Source organism: Oryzias latipes, chromosome 1, assembly GCF_053564925.1.
Source record: "Oryzias latipes strain Hd-rR chromosome 1, Olatipes_Hd-rR_3.1".
In the NCBI taxonomy this organism is placed as follows: domain Eukaryota; kingdom Metazoa; phylum Chordata; class Actinopteri; order Beloniformes; family Adrianichthyidae; genus Oryzias; species Oryzias latipes.
The window spans coordinates 20479770-20503491 of NC_136237.1; the positions used below are offsets into that span (position 1 = coordinate 20479770).

A 23722-nucleotide genomic window follows, 5' to 3' on the forward strand; every position below is an offset into this window, starting at 1 on the left:
CTGCCTTAGCTTAGCTGGGGGCTAAACCAATCAGGTACCTAGAGGTCTGACCTATTAATCTGCGTAAGGGATAAAGGGCAAAGGAAGAAGTCTAGTGAGAAGCTATGCAAGCTACTTTCATGTAAATGGAGAAATGGGTTGCTTGGTTTAATGTAATCTTTTAAATATGAGGAAAAGAGAAATTTTAGTATTTTGTTGTTCAAGATCCACTCCAATCATCCTTTGATTTATGCTAAAAGCTTTCTCAGTGGTCTTTTGATTATGTTTATGCTGTATTTACACATACATATTTTCTTGGACACAGTTTCAGCAGTAGTTCATTAGACATTCACCTATAAGTTGTAGGCAGAACCCCACTTCCAATCACCCATGTGTGTACACACTCATCTTCTCCACATTCCAGACCAACCATCGGTGCAAAAACTGGTGAGCAATACTGACGCTGTCCAACCTCTGACGAGGAAAACAAAGAAATATTTGGATCTATTGTCTGCATGTGCATGCATCAGAATGGAGAGGAGCAAGGAGCTTGTGCCCTGCCAATTGTAGCTTCTACGTCACAAGCTTTTTGTCTAGTCTTGTTTCACCACAATTTGAACAAAGAAATACTTAAAAATCCAATTTTGAGCTTAGATTTCTTTATATATATATCTATCCTCTATCATCAGAAAAATGCTACAAGAACTTAGTAAAGTCACGATTTTCATCGGAATGGGTCCTTAATCATTTGCAAACTCAAGACACAATATGCTTTTAACTGTTAACTTTGTGCTTATATATTTGATGTGTAATTTGAAGTCGTGCCAGAAAGATAGGAATGGTAATACAACTTTCTGACAGCATTGATTTCGAGAGAAGTGTGAAATAAGTATGAATGCATTTAGATTTGACTTAGAATTTGAAATTCTTATCAAAAAGTTTGACTTAAGGTGCCAATTTTTTGAAAAAAATCATCTAAAAAGAAGCAGTTAATTTCTCCTTTGCACCATATGTGTCATATTTATATCGTCTTGATGTTTTGACAAAAAACATTTTTGTAAAATTGACTTAATTTATCACTACAACAAAACATTAAAGGTCCATCTTAATAGAATGAAAGATTGGGTCCAGCAGAGAATTTCTTTAGACTCAGTATGGTACGGACCAATAAGTTTATTCTTGATTTCATTCTGGACAAGTGGCAGACTATATTCCTAAGGGTTTTTAGAAGCAGAAATAGAATTTTGCTCTCTCAACCGCAGAGCCCGAATAAAGGAACAAACAAGGTCAGAGAAATGAGAAATGATGGAGTGCGGGCTCTGCAGCCTGACAGCTAATGTCGATTTCAAACAACAGAAAGAATATTTCAGTTCAAAAATTGCTCAGCTATAAGACTGTGGACATATTAAAAAGACAAAGTGAGCGTGCTTTCAAGTGAAATTCAATTAGGTACAGACCGTACAGAATTTAGTGATGATCAAAACAACACTATAAAGAGAGACACTTTTACTGAGCCATTGTGGTTTAAATTTACACTAACACATTTAACAACCACAGTGGGTCATTTCTGCTTTTCCATTAGTGTTGACATTTTAAAACGCCAGCCGATGGAGTTATTAACACATTAGTTGAGCTGTGCACGCACTAATGCACTTACTTTCAACAAAAAGTGTGATGTCACCAACAAACTAAGTGCTTTAAATCCATGTTTCCATTTACCTTTATCCTGCATCATAAAAAACACAGATAAATTATGGAGATATATTTTCGCCCGCGAGTGGCCAGGATAGGCTCCAGCAACCCTGTAACCCCAAAAGGGATAAAATGGATTAGAAGATGAATGAATGACTATAAAGTAGAGATAAAAACAGAAAATAAAACTAAACAGCATGTTTAGCCTTGGCAGGTTCACAAGCGGACGCAAAATTGCTTAATTACATGTATTACATTTAGAGCTTTTTCCTTTTCTTTATACATTTATGTGAAGTTTTACCTTAAATCTATTCCAAATTCTCTCTAATCTTGTAAAAATCAACTTAATTCATGTTCATAATCTAAAGAATGAACATTTATTTAACTATCTATCCACATTTTGGGTTTTCAGATGATCAAATCCAGAGGCAGAATAAGTTATATCCTTTCTAAAATACTGATGTAAAGATCAATACTGTAAAATGTCAACAACATCCAACAAACAGAAAACAGAAGACAGACTGAAACTTGCACTGGCACATGCATTGCTGCCCTCTAGTGGCCATTTCAATATTATCTGTGTTTGTTTGTAGTTTTTTGTGTGTCTTATTTTCCATTTTCTGCCATTTTAAGGTCACACTCAGCAAATAAACAGAAACATACGAATCATAAGAATGACCTCTTTAATGCAAAGGACAATGACTCCCAATATGAATAATTGTGATGATAAAAATCAAGGGGGAAGTTTGCTCATTTTTCGGACTCTTCTGCAAGATGAAAAAAAAAAAAGATTTCCTTGACAGTAACAATGTAAATAGTAAGCCAAAAACAAGTTTTATAAATTATGATGCTTCTGTTTAAACAATGGTCAAAATGTATTTTATTCTATAAAACAAATAAAAATAATGCTCATGTCAAATTTGAAATAATAATAAAAAAATAAAAGAAAATTAAATAAAATGTGTGGGTAAATCTTGTGTGGGAGATTTCCTTTGGTTAACAAAAGAGCAAAACAAAAACAAAAAAATCCAATGAACACACCCCTATCTTTTTGTATTAACCTGTCAGACCTGCCTTGCTTTTTTTTTTATTCTGCCCAGAGGATTTTTCCATTTAACCAGGTGCTAAGGTAACTGGATAGCTCTATTAAAGATTGTTGTTTCATTTTATTAAAATGCTTTGTTATATTTTTTTTGTGCCAGCTTAAAGATGTGTTTAACTTTCTTTCTGTGTGGTTATATAATAAGCTAGATATTTAAATACAAAATAAACAGTTAGCACAAATGTTTTAGTCCACTGCTTAGTCAGTGCCTGTTCCAACAAGTCCTCGGTTTGTGGTGCACTATTGTTGACTACCGTCGCTACAGACAAACATGCGTGAAATACTTATCGTCAACAGACGGAGAAGTGAAACCGGACTCTGCCTCTGTGGCATTTCCTCCTTTTTGCGCAGCAGCTCGCTAAACACGCCGAATTGAATTCTCTTCTTCTTTCTTGAATGAGTCGTGATGGACTAAAAACGGATCCACTGATATTTCAAACTTTCAGCACTTTTCAGAGCAGGTAATACATGTATTGGTTTATCGTGTTGGAGCGCGCATGCGCCCCCTTTTCAGTTGATTATTTTTGCAGATGTTAAGCGTTTAGCGGCTTTTCGCACCTCTTTTTTTTGTTTTGAAAGTTTAATTCTTTTCAATAAGAAACACGCTAAAGACGTTTAAATGTCCCACTTTGATCTGGAAACTTCCACTCCACACTTCTAAAGGGTTGTAGAGTATAACAGCGTTTTGGTACAACAAACTAAATGACAAGGTTTGATGTTTGGATTTGAACGCCTTCCTTAAAAAAAAAAAGAATAACTTTAGAAAGTAGACTACAAATTTCTCCGATGCTTTTCCCTCTCATCACTTACTTTATTCGTATTCCAATGATGACCTTAAAAAAGTTTCTTGATTGACATTCTAATTTTTTTTGTTTCATTTTAGGGTTTGAAACCATGACTGCCCCTCTTTCCTGTCTCTTGACATGCAGCCTTTTCATCTTCAACTTCATCGGCGGGCCGTATCCGTGCATGGCCTCTGCCAAAAAATCCACCTGCATCATCCAAGGTGGCAGGGCCGACTGCAGTCACCTCAGTCTGAGGGTGATCCCGTCAGATCTGCCCTCAAACATCTCCAGCCTGGATGTGTCTCACAACAAACTGGTGAAGGTGCCCGGGGATTCTCTTGGCCGATACAGAGGCCTCATCCACCTTAACGCGAGTTACAACAGCATCGCCAGGGTGGATGAAAGCTTATGCCAGAGTCTGCCTCTGCTGCAAACGCTGAACCTGGAGCACAATCAAGTGCATTTGTTGAAAAAAGAGGATCTGGGCCAATGCACCACCCTGACTTGGTTAAATATAGCTAATAACAGGCTGAAGCTGCAGGAAGAACCCTTCTCTGGTCTGCAGGTACATCTGCCTTTCATCGAAGTGTTTGATTCCGGGGGTATAACACATTACTAAAACCAAATGTACAAGTTAAAAAATTAAAAATGAAATATATAGCAAGTGTTTTTTGACACTTTTTACATATAAATCAAAATTTCTTATCTCATTTTTTCTAGAAATGAAGTCTAATTTAAATTACTTATGTACAAATGCTCACAATATATTTTTTCTGTCAAAGCAACTCTGACATAAATAGTATTTCAAATTATTCATGTAACCATTGAAACCATAAAAGAGGAACCTGATATTTGAACAGATTTCACAGTCTGCATCCTCCTGTCAGTACACAAACCCCTTTTGTTTGAGTCTTCTGGATCGCAAATGTACTTAAAATTGGTAAAACTGAAGCCTACTGAAGTAACTGAGTAACTGAGTAACTGTCAAATTTACGTCTGAATAAATAATTTTGGCCTCCTGTGTTATGGTCAGGTGACACTGTCCTGATAGCACTGGATGAGACACCCTGACATAGAACCAGGTGTCCACACCCAGATTCATATTTTTTCTAAAAGCTTAATGGAGCATCACATTGTAAAGACCAGTGAGCTGAGCTGTGGGTTCATGTGAGTTCAAAGCTCAGAGGATCTTTCCCGCCCGAAGTCACAGGAGCAGAGTTATACCAAACCTCATGGTTCTGATTAACACAAAATGTACTCTAACATGTTTGAGGTTTTGGATGTTTTCTTCATTTTAATCTTTATGATGTGTTTTTAATATTTTCTGAGATATTTCCAGAATGCAATTTTCTGTTTTTACTTCAACAGATACAGAGATTTTCAATTCTATTCAGTTCTATTGCACCTGTAAAATTTAAATTAACAAATGCTGACAGGTTAGTGAGCTAAAATGACTTCAAGTTATTCAAAATCTCCTTTAGTTACATTTATTTTTGGGTTAAACTTTTAATTTTCGGTTTAGTAATAAACAAAAAGACATAGAAGACAAGAAGCAAAATTAGCTTTTTTTTCTTTTCTTTTTTACTTATTATAATATTTAGACAGAATTGAAATCTGTCATAATGTGTTTGAATGAACCCATAGTAGGAAGTAATGGAAAGTCAGCAAAAATGATTCTTTAGATAATTCTTTCTACATTTTGCAGAACCTACAACATCTTGATGTGTCGAAGAACAAGCTGCAGTCGGCAAAGCTGGGCTCGCGACCTCAGCTGCCCAGCTTGCGGAGTCTCTGCCTGGGACAGAATGTTTTCACCTCTTTGAAGAGTGAGGACTTTTCTTACCTCAGTTCATCCCCGTCTCTGCAAGCTCTTAACTTGTCATACGTGTCTCTGAAAACAGTAAGTTTCAAGCCTGGAAACAGGAAGTGAAAAGAGGTTTTAAGAATATCACTTGCAGCATCTTGCCCTTTGGTTGTTTTGTTTCTCCTTTTTGTCTCATTGTTTTTTTGTTTTGTTTTTTAATTTTAGGTTGAGAGTAGATGCTTTCAGCCAATTTCAGGTCTGCGTACTTTAATCTTGGATGGGAGCGATATGAGCTCTCAGGCAATGTCCAAACTGCTGTCAGCGCTGTCAGCGACTGCCATAGACAGTCTGTCTCTGCAGAGGATGAAGCTGGTTGCACTCGGAAACCTGACATTTGCCGAACTGCAGAAAACAAATCTTACCTATTTGGATCTGTCTGCGAATGGAATGACCAATATCGAAGACGGCTCATTTCAGTGGCTTCCTAAACTCCAATCCCTAATTTTGTCAGACAACAACTTAAGGCGCTTGACCAGAGGAACATTTCAGGGACTTAAAACGTTGAAGAAACTGCAGCTGACGAGCGCGTTGGGGAAAAAACATACATCTCCTGCTGTCATTGAAGATTACGCTTTCCAATCCTTAAACAACCTGAAAAGTTTGATGTTGGATCATACTGCCTTTTTAAAAATCACAGAGAAAACCTTTACCGGCCTGACAAGTCTCACAGAGCTAGATTTGAGTTGGAGCAGCTACACGCAGACCCCACAGAGAGGACTCACCAACAAGACCTTTGTCTCACTTAAAGATTCACCTCTCAAGAAGCTGAACTTGGCGGGAAACGCTCTGACTGAGCTCCAACCGGGGAGCTTCTCTGCTCTGAGCAGTCTTGTTGTTCTCATCCTTGATTTCAATTTTATCAAGCAGACTCTAACAGGCAGGGAGTTTGAAGGTCTTTCTCAGATACAGGAAATTCACCTGAGCAACAACATCCAATCCATTAACCTGACCTCCTCGTCATTTGTGAATGTATCTTGTGTCAGAGTCCTGACTTTGGGTAAGAGCCTTAAAGCAGAAGCCCTAAATAAGGATCCTTCTCCATTATGGCCCCTGACTAACCTCACTGTCCTGGATCTCAGCAACAACAACATTGCTAACATCAGGACGAACTTACTGAAGGGGCTTACGGACCTGAAGGTGCTGAAACTCCAACACAACAACCTAGCCCGGTTGTGGAAGATGGCTAACCTAGGTGGCCCTGTGTTGTTTTTGAAGGACACACACAAGTTAGAAACCCTGCAAATGGATTACAATGGATTGGATGAGATTCCAGTGGGGGCTCTTCAAGGTTTGACGTCACTTAGTGTGCTAACCCTCAGTAACAACCTCCTAAACAATCTCAAGAACCCAGTTTTTGATGATCTGAAGTCTCTTCGTGTGTTGACTTTAGCAAAGAACCTGATCACAAATGTTAGGCCGGAAGTGTTCCAGACTCCCATGAGCAACCTCAGCGTGCTTTGGATGGACAAAAACCCCTTTGACTGCACCTGTGAGGGTATCCTTTGGTTTGTGACCAGGTTGAACAACACTAATGGAACCAGTGTGCCCGGTCTGAAAGACAACTACAAATGCAACACTCCTTTAATGTATTTTAACCGCTCCATCATGGATTTTGACCCCATGTCGTGCAAAGATAAAACCCCATTTCAGGCTCTATACATGCTGAGCAGCACAGCAGTTTTAATCATGATGGTCAGCGCACTCCTGGTTCGCTTTCAAGGCTGGAGGATTCAGTTTTACTGGAACGTTTTGATCAATCGTACTTTAGGATTTAGTGACGCCACAGCGGAAGAGGCCAATGGCTTTGAGTATGATGCCTACATTATACATGCTGAGGAGGATGCTGGCTGGGTGACAAAACAAATGACCCCTTTGGAGTCTGCAAAATACAGGTTTTGTTGGGAGGAGCGAGATTCAATCCCAGGAATGTTCTATTTGGAATCTATTATGGAAAATATGAGAAAGTCCAGAAAAATTCTGTTTGTGGTGACAGAAAGTCTTCTCAAAGATCCTTGGTGTAGAAGGTATGTCAACCACACACACATACACACACTTTCTTTTTTTTAAATAACAGACTTAGATCTGGTTAAAGGTGATGTCAGCAACAATTTTATAAATAATTGCTTAATGGGGGAATGTAAGTTATTCAACACATTCTCTCTACCAAAGAATTTGGTCAGCCACCACTTGTGGACTTAAAAGATGAAAGAGGCTTGTAGTTTTTCATCATAAGTATACCTCAACTATGGGAGACAAATATGGTGAAATTTAAATAGTAACAAAAGTTTATCTCAATACTTTGTTTTACATCCTTTGTTGGGAATGACAGAGCTCTAATATTTTCTGCAAGTCTTTACAACATTTTCAGGCTCTGTAGCTTCTATTTTGGCCCACTCTTCCTTGTAGATCTTCTCTGGAGCAGTGCTGTTCTGGGGCTGTTGCTGAGCAACATGGACAACTATTCCCTCCAAATATTTTCATTGGGGTGAAGATCTGGAGACTGGCTAGGTCACTTCAGGACCTTGAAATGCATCTTACAAAGACACTCCTCTATTGCCCGAGTGATGTGTTTGTTTATTTTCATGCTGAAAAATGCAGCAATATTTCATCTTGGGTGCGCTTGCTGCTGAAAGAAACTTTTTACTCAAAATCCCCCCCATTTATTCTTTCCTTTACACAGATTAATCATGCTGGTCCCTTTGCAGAAAAACAGCCCCAGTGCATGATGCTACCAACCCCACCTTTCACACTAAGTATTCTCTTTGAATGCTACCAATTTTTTTCTCCTCTACACATGGCAAGTTCAGTTTGTAAGTGAGCAAAAATGTATCAATTATTTCATTAAATTTCACACAATGTGATTTCTTGGACCCCCCCCCCCCCCTCCCCTTTCTGTCTCTCACAGTTGAAAGTACCTGTATCTTTTTCAGTGGGACAGCTTGCATAATTAGTGGCTGACTAAATACTTTTTTTTGCCTCCCCGTATATCAGAGATGTAGATCTGGACCCACATCTATGAGTAGGCCATGAGACTGAAACTTTTGGGCTTGTAAACAATATTAACTTTTTTTTTTACTTTTAGTATGTCACTGTCAGGTCAAACTGCATTGCTGTGCCACCCCTAGGTTTTGTAAAGTACTGCAGTCAGATTTTGTGACCCCAAAAGATATTCTTACGGGGGCCGAGTCTTAACTTGTTGATATTATCACAGGCAGGATTTGGATGGACTTGTGAAAACATATTTTTGAAAATATTGACAATGTGGCTTATTCACCTAAGACAGTAAGGAAAAAAGTACTGATTTCTTTTTCTTGGTGGCGTTGTCAAAGGGTTAAAACAAACATTATTTTTTATTCCTAAATCTTTTTCTTTCCTCATTCAGATTCAAGGTCCATCATGCCCTTCACCAGGTCATCGAAGCAAGCAGAGACTCAGTTGTTTTGGTCTTCTTGCAAGACGTCAACGACTACAAACTGTCCCGCTCACTATTCCTCCGCAGGGGCATGTTGCGTCCCCGTTGCATTCTTGAGTGGCCTGTTCAGAGGGAGAGAGTTCCTGCCTTTCATCAGAAGCTGCTTATTGCACTTGGCATGACAAATCGACTGCAAGACTGACTGTGCATCATGAAAGGTTTCATATTATTTTACATCATTACCATTGCTTCTGTTTAACTGATTTTCTCATGGAGTTACCTAGGAGGGTGTTTTGGTCTGTGTGTGAGTACTCTCCTAAAAAATGTGCAGCTTATTTAAAAAAAAGAATCTTATTTACATGTTTCTTATAGAAAGACATAAAATGCATCATAAATATTTCAACAAAATCATAATTTTGTTTGAGAAATACAAGCTCAATCTTCAGATTATTCATTTAAACATTGCGTGCATGTCTGTGTGTGAGTGATTGCATGTACTAAATAAACAGTTGGATATTTTGTATTTTGATACATTTTGTAATAAATGAATGTTGCTGGGTTTCTTTGCTTTGAAATTCTGTCCCTTTCTGTAATTCCTGAATTCAAACCATTAAAGTCAATTATACAATATTAAAGAAATTGTTGGAGGGTTGTAAATGAAGACATTACCAGTAAAGATTTGACTTTTTGCAGTGTAAAGTATTGTATTTCTCTATTCCCTATTGTTTTGTATTCATTGAGAAATGGAATTTCCTGAATAATTTTGAAAACAATCGAATGGACTTTATTAATCCTGGCTGAGAGTAAAGTTCTTGTATGACAAGCAACAAACAGTACGAAGAAAAAGCAGTAAAAAAAAGAAAGAGAGCAAAGTATTGCACATCAGCAGAAATCAAAATCCAATACAGATGTGTATGTGCACATTATTATCATGCAATACAGATGCACAAACTGTAATAACAGACACTTGTGGTAAAATGTTTTCATTGTGACAGTCCCATTTTCAGTATAGTTCTACAGATTACCAATACCTAAAGGTGAGTCTTGTACAGTCTAATAACAAACCGTAACAATGATCTCCTAAATCTCTTTGTGGCACTGGAGTTGCTGCTTCTGTACAGAGACATTTAGTGGATGTGATGGATTTACCATGATTGTTTGGAGTTTGTTCAATGCTATTTTGTTCTTCACCATTTCCAGTCTGTCCAGCCGATGTATAATTATTTGTTCTGTCTCAAGGATAATCTTGTTTGGATTCCTGGCATTAATGGTACATCAGGAGACTGCAGCACTGTACAATGCAGTGGCCACCACAGACTGACAGAACAGCGCAAGCATTTTGCTGCTTACAACAAATGATCTGAACTTTCTCAGGAAATGAAGCTCCCTCAGCCCTATTTTGGTGACACCATTGGTGTTAGATGCCCAGTTAAGTCTATTAATCAAGCATTTTCCCAAGTATTTGTTGTGGTTAACAATCTTATCCATCCACAATCCATTAATCTAGATCTATGACATTAATGGGTTTAATTTGAGGCTTTCTCTTCCTGAAATCCACAACATAGGCCTTTTTATGGTGTTTAAATGGATATAGTGTTCACCCTGCAAAGTGCTTTGAAAGCCCTTTGTTCTCTATCTCCTGTTTGTCTCTCAAGCGGCCCAACACTGCATCGTCAACTACAAAATGTCTGTAGGTGGGAGGACTTGGAGTTGCAGACCAAGTGGACCACAGATCACATTTCACGTGTTTTTTTCTGTTACACTGATGTCACCATGAGTTCCTTTATGATATGGAGAAGGGGCAGTCCCCAGATGTGCTCCATGTCAGACAGTAAACTCCCCATTTGATAAGACACAACAGATTTGTTCACTCCCATCATGTAGATTTTCTCAATTAGTGGAAGTACTTGTATCGTGCTAAGTGCAGTGGAAATATAAAAAAATATTGTCCTTTGGCATTACATCCATCTAAAACTGAGTGCATGAGGTATATGATTGTTTTATCAGCTCTGATTTGAGACAGGTATGCAACTTGTGCCACACCCAAAGCAAATTTAACCAGAGGTTTGAGGTGCTACATAACTAGTTGCTCCAACACCTTCAATAGCCTTACAGATCAAATCAGACGGGGTATCCTTGTTTGGTAATAGTACTGCACAGAATGTTTTCTATGGCACCGGTACTTTTTGTTTCCATCACATACAAACTGAATGTGTATTGCAAGACACTACAGCTGAGAAGCAAGAGACTTTATAAATCCTGAGCCATCAGGATCTAAATCTCTGTTGTGATTATGTTTTCTGGCTGTCTCCCCCGACTAGTTGTTACAGTCAGAGAAGGTGCTATGTTGGTCTCAGTGGGGGTTAAACTAAAGGGTTCTCGCATGTGTGTGTGTGGGGGGGAGGACTAGAAGTTGCAGAATATGTTGATTTGGCATTGTGAAGTCAGATCTTGTGTGGTGGCCTTTTTCTCAATAATAAGCAGTTGCATTACAAATGTTTTACATTAAATTAATGTAACTTTATGATAATTTTAAGGTGGCAGTTACCAGCAGATGATCAAACAGGGTTTTTACCATTACTTGTGTATTTTCTGTCATACATTTTCAGAAAAACTTGACATTTTTGCCAGAATCTGAATTTGTGAAAAACAATGGTGAAAAAGTGGACCGCTGTATGCTTTCCCTTGTAATTCAGGCAAAGAAAGTCAACGTTAAACTAGTATCAGCACTTTAATTTTTGATTTTTTACCCATTAATTTACAGGTTTATAGACAGTTAATAGTTCCTAATATCAAAATATGATGGCACAGCAAATACACACCTCCTTCCACAGACATATAAAATATATGCAATGCTTCTCCATGCTTTCTTTCTTGTGGTTGTGAGTTATAAAGAACAGCAGTATGCCTGTTTCTTCTGCAGCAAAACAGGTCATATACTGTAATGACCAATAAAAACATGCTTATCAAGTCTTACAAATAGTGACCTTATTCCCATATCAACAAATATTGTAGCTTACTTACAAAGATATTTTCATCTAAAAAGATAAATGGCACCAAGATAAGGTTATCATTTATTAACCAGCTAGGTTTGACACGCAACAGTATAGTGATGTTTTTGCATAGAAAGAGACAGCAATAAGAGTAAAGGTTATTATTAGAGACGTTTAGCCTCAGAGGCTGGTGGTTAATGATTATCAACTTACATAAATTTGATAAATAAAACTAACAGTGCTGGCTATCATTTTTGCATGATCTATTTGGTTCTTTTGGCGTAATCTAAAACACTTGCTTCTTATATTTCTGAAGTCATCGTATTTGCCTTCAACCTACTGGACTTTATCTTGTTTGGCAGCAAAAGGGGAGGAGCCTTTACTGCTGTGGACATGCAAGTTCCTGCTCATTGATAGGAGTCTCAGTAACTCTGCACTCACACTAGCAAAAGCCATGTCACTTTTACTTGGAGGCTACAGTTTATCCTTTGTTGGAGTAAGCATCTTCATTGCTGCTTTGACATACATCACCTACAAGCTGCTGAGCGACCACCTGCAGAAATGGTTCGAGATGAAGCCCATTCCTGGATTGGAGAAAACCTATCCGATCATTGGGAATTCTCTGTATTTTAAAGCAAACGCAGGGGGTGAGGCAGCGGGTTCAGTGTGAGTCAAAATTCTATTTTTGATGCTGTTTGACCATTTTACTGCATCCTGTTCCAGAGTTCTTCAATCAAATTTTGGAGTTTTGCGATACCTTCAGAGATGAACCACTGTTTAAAATTTGGCTTGGACCAATTCCATTTGTGGTTCTCTTTCATTCAGAAACGGTAGAGGTATGTACTGGTAGCCTTGACACCTGTTCCTTACTCTCACATAATTTGTGTCACTGCCATAACACAATAAAGGATGTTGTGCGGATTGATGTTTAGTGGCTTTGTTTGTTATCATGGTTTTATATCCCCAGAAGAAATTATGATTCACAATGTCGTAACTCAGATGCTAATTAGAGGGAACTCATGTCCCTATGGTCCAGTTGTGTTCAGTCCTTTCAATGGGTAGTGTCACTTTTGTTCAGGGATTTTATCAAGCCTGTTTTTGAACTACAATATAATTATTATTATGCCTGATTTTTACCGTCCCAAGTTATTTCAGGACCATTTAGGTTTTATTTTTATTTTTTAAGGGTTACAATAAAATTTGTACATAAATCGTGTTTATGCATACATTTTATATATTTATTATTATTTTGTATACATTTTATGCATGTCTAATGCATTGCTCCAGGCATAAGGGGCAGGTGTAGCTCAGGCAGTTGAGCAGGTTGGCAATTGATTGAAGCGTTGGCGGCTCGACCCCCAGTCAACCGCTGTGGTCTCTTTGGGCAAGACACCTCACCCTCCCTGCCTCCAGCGTGGCTCCACTGGTGTGCAAATGCGTATGATGGGGGTCGTAGGTGCGTTCTGGCAGCCACACCCCCGTCAGCCTGCCTCACAGCCACAGTCTGTCCTAGGGAAGCTGTAGCTACATCAGTAGCTCACCATCACCAATATGAATGAGGAGTGAATGAATCATGGACATACAGTCCATTGTAAGTGCTTTGAGCATCTGGAGAAGCACAGATAAATTCAGTCCAATATTATTATTATTAAATCTACATGGATGCTTGTGGTGCACGAAATTATGTTTTTCCGTGATGTGGGACGGTATTCATTGGAAGTTAAAAGACTGTCAATGTTAAATCAAGAAAAACACCTTAGATCCAATTTGGAACCACATCATTAGTCCCTCATTCAAAGTGAACAGGACATGTTTATAAAGTGGGTAATGCAAAGTTTGTTTTGCCACGACCAGCCAGTAAAACTATGTGTTCTCTGTTTTGTAGAAGGTTCTCAGTAACCCTGTTCACCTGGACAAGTCTTTTGCGTACACGTTTCTTCATCCTTGGCTTGGAACTGGTTTGCTAACCAGGTAATTTAAATGAAGATGCTCTCAAATGTTTAATTTTTTGCAATAGTTTGCATTTATGAAAGAAGCATTGCTTTGGTATTAAGAAAGTAAGCATTGATATTAAGTCTGCCAAGTCATGAACTCTTTGTTTTCTTTTTGTACTTGAGAAAATGAGTGGACAAAGGGAGAAATTAATGGATCAGTATTTGTTTTAGATTAAAAAAATATTTGTAAGCTACCTTTAAAAAGACAAATCTCAGCAAATGAAGCTTCAAATCCCTTAACGTTGTGCACTCAGACCTGAAGCTTAGATAACAGCGGTTTGAACTATAGAATCCCATGTCTAAGCCTTCTGAATTTCTTTGATTAGCACAGGGAAAAAGTGGAAGCAGCGCAGGAGGATACTGACCCCGACCTTCCACTTTTCCATCCTGACGGACTTCCTGGAGGTGATGAACGAGCAAGCAGAACTTTTGGTGGAAAAGCTGGACAAGTTGGCAGGAAAAGGTCAATTTAACTGCTTCAGTCACGTCACTCTCTGTGCTCTTGATATTATCTGTGGTAAGTACATGTAGATGTACCTTAGAGTTGCGTAATAGTGCCATTTGCTTGAAACAAGACTGTTCATGCATACACATTGACATTTATTCATCCATTTTCTTAACTCACTGTATTGGGGTCATGGGGATGCTAAAGCCTGTCGTAGTTACTGTTAGGCAAGAGCAGCCTGTACAGGTCATCAGTCTGTTGAATGGCACACAATCACTCCTACACACATGCACATCCAGCAGCAATTCAGAGACAGCGATTAACTTATGAAGCAGGGTTTTGGACAGTGGGAGGAAGCCGGAGTGCCCAGAGAAGAACCCACGCGTGGTCCCATTGTGGGATTTGAACCAGGGCCTTCTCGCTGTGATGTCGTCACAGTAATGTAAAAATAATAATAGGTGGAGCGACAGAATTTAAAAATAAAAATCCGAAGGACATGATTCTTGGCAGTCTTAAGCTATGTTCACACAGCAGGGGTTCAAGTGACAACCTTCCATGGGAAGTCTATGTAAACGTGGGAAAATAGGCGTTTCGGGCTTCTATGTTCAAAGCTCTGCCGCTCACATGTTTAGGACCGTTTCCGGGCTCTATGTACAAAATGCGCAGCCATTGAACTCGTGTTGAAAGTAAAATCAGGTCGAACTTTGAGCAATCAGCCACTTGGATTTTGTAATGGGGAATGGATTACGTCCACATTAATTCAGGGGAGTGCTCAGTTTGTGCCTGGACAGAATTATGTGACATCAGTTCTTTCATTTATCAGAACAGAGCTCTGAAAGAAAAAGCCTGAAGCCAGATTTGCCAGATTTGTACAGCTTTGACGTTTCGCACCAAGCCTCTTGCAGCTGCAGGGGGCAGACATGCGCTTGGATACAGTCGAAAAAGAAGAAGTAGCCCTTCCCTACCTATCCAGTGTCAACACGATGGGCCAAACACGTTTTTCAAGATTGGCGTTTAGGTGTCACAAAAAATTTACACCAGCTTGAAGTTGTTCTGTTGAACACCCAGACCAATCAAACATGGCATTCATGTAGCAGACACCTGCTGACCCCAGATCTTGCTTCCAGGTTCAGCAAACTCATGCAACTACAAAAAGCTTGAAGCAAGAGGGAAGAGCAAAGACAATATTTAGCAGTAGATTTGGTTCTTTTTTCATAGGTGTTCCCTGCATAGGCATGCTTCACAAATCTGGCAAATGTTCCAACAGTTCACGATTCCTAGTCAAGATTCATTGATACAATAAAGAATTTCCACAAATGAGTCTGAACAGAACAAAATAGAGATCTGAAAACAGATGAAGTAAACCTGTTTATTTTGGATAATGAAACTCTAAGATGTTCGGGAAAAGGTGCTAAAAGGTTGTGAAGCACAAAACCATAACCATGTCAATTTATGGCAGGTTGGCACTTTTATCCTCCCACTTTCTCCCTCTCTCTCTTTTGTTTCTGTCACCCCGTCCTTGTTTCTTTTCCTTTTTTTATTTTCACAGATTTTCTCCCCCTTTCTTCCCTTTGTAAAAAAATGAATAAATAAAAAATACAAAAGGGGTTTATGCAAATTAAACACCTTGTGTGTCAGAAGACTCATAACCCACTATTGTAACTGTAAAATGTCCAACACAAGAAGAGCCCTTTAGCTCTTATATGTTTGCTCAGATGTTGAACAAGACAAGTTAAAGAAAAGAAAGAAAATATGATAAAATGCTTATGCCTGGACACTCAGAGTCTTCTTCTTTCTCTTTCGGCTTTTCCCATCAGGGGTCGCCACAGCGAATCATCCTTTTACACCTCACTCTATCATGAACATCTTCTACCCTAACGTTAGCCAACTTCATGTCCTCTGTTAAGACATCCATATATCTCCTCTGTGGCCGTCCTCTTGCCCTCCTGCCAGGCAGCTCCATCTCCAACATCCTTCTACCAATATATCCACTATCCCTCCTCTGAACATGTCCAAACCATCTCAGTCTGGCTTCTCTGACTTTGTCGCTAACACAGGCAACATGAGCCGTCCCTCTGATGTACTCGTTCCTTATCCTGTCTAACCTGGTCACTCCTAAGGAGAACCTCAACATCTTCATTTCTGCTACCTCCATCTCAGCCTCTTGTCTCTGTCTCACTGCTACCGTCTCTAACCCATAGAGCAGAGCTGGTCTCACCACTGTCTTGTACACCTTTCCTTTGAGTCTTGCTGGCACTCTTCTGTCACACAACACTCCTGACACTTTCCTCCAACCGCTCCAACCTGCCTGCACTCGCCTCTTCACCTCTTTTCCACAATCCCCATCACACTGAACTGTTGACCCCAAGTACTTAAACTCCTGCACCTTCTTCACCTCAGCCCCCTGTAACCTAACGCTTCTACCTTGATCCCTCTCGTTCAGACACATGTATTCTGTCTTACTACGACTGACCTTCATACCTCTTCTTTCCAGAGCAAACCTCCACCTCTCTAGCTGTTCCTCCACCTGCTCTCTACTCTCACTGCAAATTACAATGTCATCCGCAAACATCATTGTCCAGGGAGATTCCTGTCTTACCTCGTCTGTCAGCCTGTCCATCAGCATAGCAAACAAAAAAGGACTCAAAGCTGATCCTTGGTGTAGTCCCACCTCCACCTTGAACTCCTCTGTCTGACCTACAGCACATCTCACCACCGTCATACTTCTCTCATACATGTCCTGAACTACTCTGACATACTTCTCTGCCACTCCAGACGACCTCATACAGTACCACAGCTCCTCCCTCGGCACCCTGTCATACGCCTTCTCTAAATCTACGAACACACAATGCAGCTCCTTCTGACCTTCTCTGTACTTTTCCATCAACATTTTCAAAGCAAAAATGGCATCAGTGGTGCTCTTACGGGGCATGAAACCATACTGCTGCTCACAAATCTCCACCTTTTTCCTAAGCCTGGCTTCCACTACTCTTTCCCACAGCTTCATTGTGTGGCTCATCAACTTTATTCCTCTATAGTTGCTGCAGTTTTGCATGTCACCCTTGTTCTTAAAGATCGGAACCAGAACGCTTCTCCTCCATTCCTCAGGCATCTTCTCACTCTCTAAAATCCTATTGAACAACCTTGTTAGAAATTCCACTGCTGTCTCTCCTAAGCACTTCCATACCTCCACAGGTACGTCATCAGGACCAACGGCCTTTCCGCTCTTCATCCTTTTCAGAGCCTTCCTAACCTCATCCTTTCCAATCTCTGCTACTTCCTGCTCCACAACAACCACATCTTCCTCCCTTCTTTCCCTGTCATTTTCCTCGTTCATCAGCTCCTCAAAATACTCCTTCCATCTTTTCTGTACACTCTCTTGGGTTGTTAGCACCTTTCCATCTCTGTCCTTAATCACCCTTATCTGTTGCACGTCCTTCCCATCTCTGTCTCTCTGTCTGGCTAGCCTGTACAAGTCCTTCTCTCCTTCCTTTGTGTCTAACCTGTCATATAGCTCATCGTAAGCTTTCTGTTTGGCCTTTGCCACCTCTCTTTTCACTCTACGCTGCGCTTCCTTGTACTCCTGTCTACCTTCCTCAGTCCTTTCTACATCCCACTTCCTTTAAGCCAACCTCTTCCTCTGGACGCATTCCTGTACTTCCTCATTCCACCACCAAGTCTCTTTACCGTCTTTCCTCTTTCCAGATGACACACCTAGCACCTTCCTACCTGTTTCCCTGATAATCTCTGCTGTAGTTTCCCAGTCCTCTGGAAGCTCATCCTGACCACCCAGGACCTGCCTCAACTTCTGCCTAAATTCCTCACAAGTTTCTTCATTCTGTAGCTTCCACCACTTGGTCTTCTTTTCTGTTTTCCCTCTCTTCTTCTTCCTGACCTCCAGAGTCATCTTACACACCACCATGCGGTGCTGTCTGGCTACACTCTCTCCTACCACCACTTTGCAGTCATTAACCTCTCTCAAATGACCTCGTCTACATAGGATGTAGTCCACCTGAGTACTCCTACCTCCACTTCTGTATGTCACTCTATGTTCCTCTCTCTTCTGGAAGTAAGTGTTGACTACAGCCATTTCCATCCTCTTCGCAAAGTCCACCACCATCTGTCCCTCCAGATTCCTTTCCTTCACACCAAACCTGCCCATCACCTCCTCATCACCTCTGTTGCCCTCACCAACATGCCCATTAAAGTCTGCTCCAATAACAACTCTCTCTCCTCTGGGAAAACTCTCTATGACCTCATCCAACTCACTCCAGAATCTCTCCTTCACTTCTAACTCACAGCCAACCTGTGGCGCATACCCACTGACTACATTCACCATCACCCCTTCAATTTCTAACTTTAGGCTCATCATCCTGTCTGAGACTCTTTTCACCTCTAGAACACTGTTTACAAACTCCCCCTTCAGAATCACTCCTACCCCGTTTCTCTTCCTATCAACACCATGATAGAAAACTTTGTATCCTCCTCCAATACTACGTGCCTTGCTGCCCTTCCACCTTGTCTCCTGCACACACAGTACATCTACCTTCCTTCTCTCCATCATGTCTGCCAGCTCTCTGCCTTTCCCTGTCATTGTGCCAACGTTAAGAGTCCCTATTCTCAAACCTATGTTCCTGCCTTTTCCCTTCTCTCTCTGGCAACGGACCCTTCTGCCTCCCCTCTTTCTTCCACCAACAGTAGTCAAATTTCCACCGACACCCTGTAGGTTAACAGCATCGGTGGCGGTCGTTGTTAACCCGGGCCTCGACCGATCCGGTATGTCTAAAGTGTTGTGGATGATTCGCATGGTTATTTTGGCAATTTTTACGCCGGATGCCCTTCCTGACGCAACCCTCTCTATTTATCCGGGCTTGGGACCGGCACAGAAGTTACTGGCTTGCAACCCCTGTGGCTAGATTATGCCTGGACACTCAGAGTAAAAACATTTTAAATTAAGTGCTGTTAGTGATTTTGTTGCTGTTTCATGTTTTTTTCTGGGGTTTAAAGGCATCAAGTATTTTTTTTTTTGTTTCAGAAACAGCAATGGGCAAGAAAATCTATGCTCAGAGTAACTCTGAATCTGAGTATGTTAAGAGTGTCTACAAGTGAGTTCTCCCCATTTGATTTTTAAAATATTCATTGTCAGAATTTCAAAAGAAAAATACACAAGTAGCAGTAGTAACAAGTAGTATTTCTTTTCAAACGCAGAATGAGTGACATTATCAGCCGAAGACAAAGGGCACCTTGGTTTTGGCCTGACTTTCTCTACTACTTCTTTGGCGAGGGTAAAGAGCACGACAAAGCCCTCAAGATCCTCCACTCCTTTACTAAAAAAGTAAGTTGGAACTTTTGAAACTGTTAAATTGAAATCTTTAGCATCTAATACATATAAATATTTCTGCACATTTTTTTTTGGTATGTTCAGGTTATCTACGAAAGGTCAGAGAGCCTGTCCCACACTGAATCTGACGGTGAGTCTGACAGGGGCTCAAGGAAACGCAAAGCTTTTCTAGACATGCTATTGAACACAACAGATGAAAATGGCAACAAGCTGAGCCACCAGGACATTCAGGAGGAGGTGGATACCTTTATGTTTGAGGTTGGTGAAACAAAAGAAAAACTAGGACCCCCTAAATAGACATTGAAGAAAAAAAAATCAAAGTAAAAAACCTAACCGGTGCGCACCAGATAGTTTTTTTTTTTCTTTTTTTTTTAACGGAGCCCCTAAAGGGCATTGAAGTAGAAGAAAAAATAGAAGCAAAAAAAATAATAGATAATTCAAAGCAAAAAAAACAAAACAAAAAAAAAGATTATTTTAATTTTTTACTTTGATTTTTTATTCTTTCTTCTTCTTCAATGAGGGGCTCCGTAGAGGTGAATGTTTTTGCAAGGATGAAAATTTGCCATCTTGAAAATATGGCATTAAACTGGCTCCATTTTGCAGGGTCATGACACCACAGCTGCCTCCATGAACTGGGCTTTACATCTGCTCGGCTCCCACCCTGAGGTTCAAAGAAAGGCTCAGGAGGAGCTGCAGGAGGTGTTCGGTAACAGAAACAGCTGTCCTTGCTTCCTGTTTACACCTCTTTATATCACTTTACCTGTTCACTGTGGATACATTTAAAATTTAAGAGCTTGAATTTTTTATGATATGTGTTGGTAGGCCATTTTTAGTGAATTTTTGTCTTAAAACGACGAAGAATTAGAATGTGTAAGTAAAAAAAAAACATTTCTGGGAAAAGAAATCTAAAATAATAAAATTCAAAGGCAAAAACAGTGATAAATAACTTTAAACACCCTCTATATTTTTGGAGGGTTTTAAAATTATTCAAATAATCTGGGCTGCAACATCAAGACTGAATAGTGGGATTTTTTGTTTGTTGCTAAGGTGCGTCTGACCGACCAGCAACGACAGAGGACCTGAAGAAGCTCAAATACCTGGAATGTGTGATCAAAGAGGCGTTACGGCTGTTTCCCTCTGTGCCTTTCTTTGCCCGACGGCTGGGCAAGGACTGCCACATCAGTGAGTTCTCGTGAAGGAAGCTTTTCTCTTAAATTCTTTTGTGGTTGAGGTACCTCTATCTGGCGACCTCTTCCTTTTTTAATTGCAAAAGCACGAATAATCAGAAATTGAGAGGAGCCTGGATCATTTCACTCCTGCTATCAGAACTTTCTAACAATGTTAAAAACAATGGTGACACTGTTAATATGACTTGCTGCTTTTTCAGTCTTCAAACGTCTGACCTGTTGGTGACACTATGTAATTTATGCTTTCACTTTTAGATGGTTTCATGGTTCCCAAAGGTGCAAATGCAATCATAATAACCTACACTCTTCATCGTGACCCACGGTACTTCCCGGAGCCTGAGGAATTCAGGCCAGAGCGGTTTCTACCGGAGAATGCAGCTGGAAGGCCTCCATACGCATACGTCCCTTTCTCAGCAGGACTCCGCAACTGCATAGGTGCGAACAGAAGAGAGGATTATTGCATCTGCAACATTCTTTCTGCATTCATTCCTTTGTCGTTTTTGCACCTTTCAGGGCAGCGTTTTGCGCTGATGGAAGAAAAGGTTGTCTTGTCATCCATTCTGCGGAAGTTCAATGTTGAAGCTTGTCAGGTTCGAGAAGACCTTCGTCCAGTGGGGGAGCTCATTCTGCGACCAGAGAGGGGCATTGAAATTAAACTGGAGAAGAGGGGGTGTCCCGCTTCAGCTAACTAGGATCTAAATCTTTTTTGGAATGCAAACCCCAAGAAAAGGACAAAGCTGCAGGTGCTTTGATGCCCAATGCCACTAGATGGCACCAATAGTAAGCTTTTTGGTCCAATTTAAACCCTTTTCTCCACCGTAATAATAGCTTGCTCCTGAAAATAAATAAATAGTAAAGTTGCACAAATTAGTCACCAAGCTGCGGGGAAGCTGGACATATCATTAAAATGTTCACTAATTATATGAATGTTGTTTTTCTACCTGATGATGAGTCACACTTTCAGGCAACAAAAGCTAATCCTCTCCTGCACTGACGGAAGCTGAAAACCAACAGTTTAATACGCAACAAATCAATACGCTTAGAGGTATTTACACATCAGAGGTCATTTCTGAAGAGGCCAATGGCTCTGAACCATTAAGTGGACTCTATGTTGATATCAAGACAGCTTTCCTACTGACGAGACCAGAGTTTTTCTTGATTTTGTTGTAGCTCTCTTTTACACAGTGTTCTGAGATGAAAAAAAAAACAAAAAACTAACATCTCAGCGATTACACTTTAGTTAATTGTTTGCAGACTATGCAATCCCTCTTCACCTTTTACCCCTTTCCTAAAATCTCCGTCCAATCTAATGCCTGATGAAACAACTTGATGACTGATTTTTGAAACTGCATGAGAATAAAGTGTATGCCCTAAACTCAAGATCTAAACTCAATTCTTTGATGAACGATTAAAGACGAAACACATGTTTTTTTTTCTTCAATCCAGTTCTTGAGTTATTCATATTCATATTTTTGGGTTACTTTTTGGAGCACGACTAATTTTTTGGGGTTATAGTCTTTTAATGTAACCCAATGTGTTGTTTTTTTCCTGAGTTTCTGGGTTAAATAATCAAACAAAAATAGTTTGTCCCTTTTTAGCCTACCTACCTCCATCCATCCATCCATCCATCCATCCATCCATCCATCCATCCATCCATCCATCCATCCATCCATCCATCCATCCATCCATCCATCCATCCATCCATCCATCCATCCATCCAAAATGTTCATTTCACATAAACTCACTTTGATAACACAGTGGGGCCTTTCTTGTAGCACCTTGTTAACAGCTGTGAATTCACAGCTTTGGGGCACAGGAACCACCAGTGACACACAAACAGCAAAATCCTCTCCTTTGATAGTGTGTTCTGACTTGCTGCTTTGAAAATACCGTGCAGAGCCGTGCAGCGTAGAGGATTTAGCGATGAACTCGGACTAGAGAAAGATTGATAAAAATGCTCAGGATGTCCTATTTTTGGTGCATTAACCCTCCAAATCCCAGAATAGCATATTTATGTAATGCAGATGTACTTCAGGCTTTGTCATGCTTCACCTCCAATGAAGTTCATTTTTTTGGTCACTCTCCCAGAATCCTTCTTTTTGTTCAGCGGTAAATGCAACAGCGCTGGTGCTTAAGCTCAGGTCTTTTCAAGAGCATTGTGGTTATGTTTAAACAGCTGTCCACATTCAGCTGTGCGGTCAGCCCTTCAGCGAATCTTCTGTCAGAATGCGAAGTGCAGAAGTTTTTCCTCATCGAGTCACAATGAGGTCAGGAGACTCAACTGTGAGAACAGCTAATGAGAGCGTGACAGAGTTACAAATGAACCCATTCATTATGTCACAGAATGATTTAGAGGGCGTGCCTGCAAGGGTCATTGCCTAACACCAAAATGACTTGACTGATGACGACTTGGATGATCTTTTCCTACACTATGATTTGAATTATAGAACGCTTTCCTAATCAATGGCTGCAAAGAGCCAAGGCTTCTGTGCTGCAAATAAGGCTGAACCACTTCTCTCAGCTGTCGATGGCTCAAACAAATTGAACAGATAAAGGGGCTTTAGAGTGAGGGGCGGCAGGTGACTCACAATAGCTTTTTAGGACATTCTGCAAGAAAAACAACTAAAAATGAACTAAAACTACAACTGGCGTGGGGACACATTATTAGTAATGAAGTAAAAGATTTTTAAAAAGTAGCTTTATTTTGATAAAATGATTTGTGTAAACAGTTTCCTCCTGATCTGGCTAAATGTTTTCCAGCAATGCTGTTGAGTAATCCCTTTTTGCCATGTTGCAATATTTGATAACTATCTAGGTACAAGGGTATCAGATTGCTGTTTGGCTTTATCTGTACAAAGTTTTGGCTCTGATATTAGACCAGACACAAGTGACCTAAAGTAACAGAGCAGCATGTTCAAAGTCATTGTG

The 23722-nt window shown here is 40.1% G+C and overlaps 2 protein-coding genes across 5 annotated transcripts in view; both read left to right on the forward strand.

Annotated features, from left to right (window-relative positions):
* The window catches only part of LOC144981247 (toll-like receptor 3), a 42699-nt gene extending 33235 nt beyond the window's left edge, over positions 1-9464 (forward strand). The window contains exons 1-5 of one of the 4 annotated variants that reach the window (XM_078950974.1): positions 2731-2800; positions 3657-4123; positions 5264-5458; positions 5588-7446; positions 8805-9464. In XM_078950974.1, the coding sequence (XP_078807100.1) occupies positions 3668-4123; positions 5264-5458; positions 5588-7446; positions 8805-9036 (2742 nt within the window). In that variant the 5' untranslated portion in view covers positions 2731-2800; positions 3657-3667 and the 3' untranslated portion in view covers positions 9037-9464. Of the gene's footprint in view, positions 1-2730; positions 2801-3072; positions 3540-3656; positions 4124-5263; positions 5459-5587; positions 7447-8804 lie in introns of those variants that run through there. The other 3 variants (XM_078950962.1, XM_078950969.1, XM_078950977.1) reach the window with 3 other exon arrangements.
* A 2743-nt stretch (positions 9465-12207) lies between these two features.
* LOC101162575 (cytochrome P450 4V2) lies at positions 12208-22174 on the forward strand. The gene is made up of 11 exons (XM_004065956.5): positions 12208-12474; positions 12551-12663; positions 13713-13798; positions 14148-14338; positions 19302-19371; positions 19475-19601; positions 19692-19865; positions 20211-20313; positions 20655-20789; positions 21050-21229; positions 21308-22174. The coding sequence occupies exons 1-11, from the start codon at positions 12282-12284 to the stop codon at positions 21484-21486; spliced, it is 1551 nt and encodes a 516-aa protein (XP_004066004.2). The 5' UTR covers positions 12208-12281; the 3' UTR covers positions 21487-22174.
* The last annotated feature ends 1548 nt before the right edge of the window (positions 22175-23722 follow it).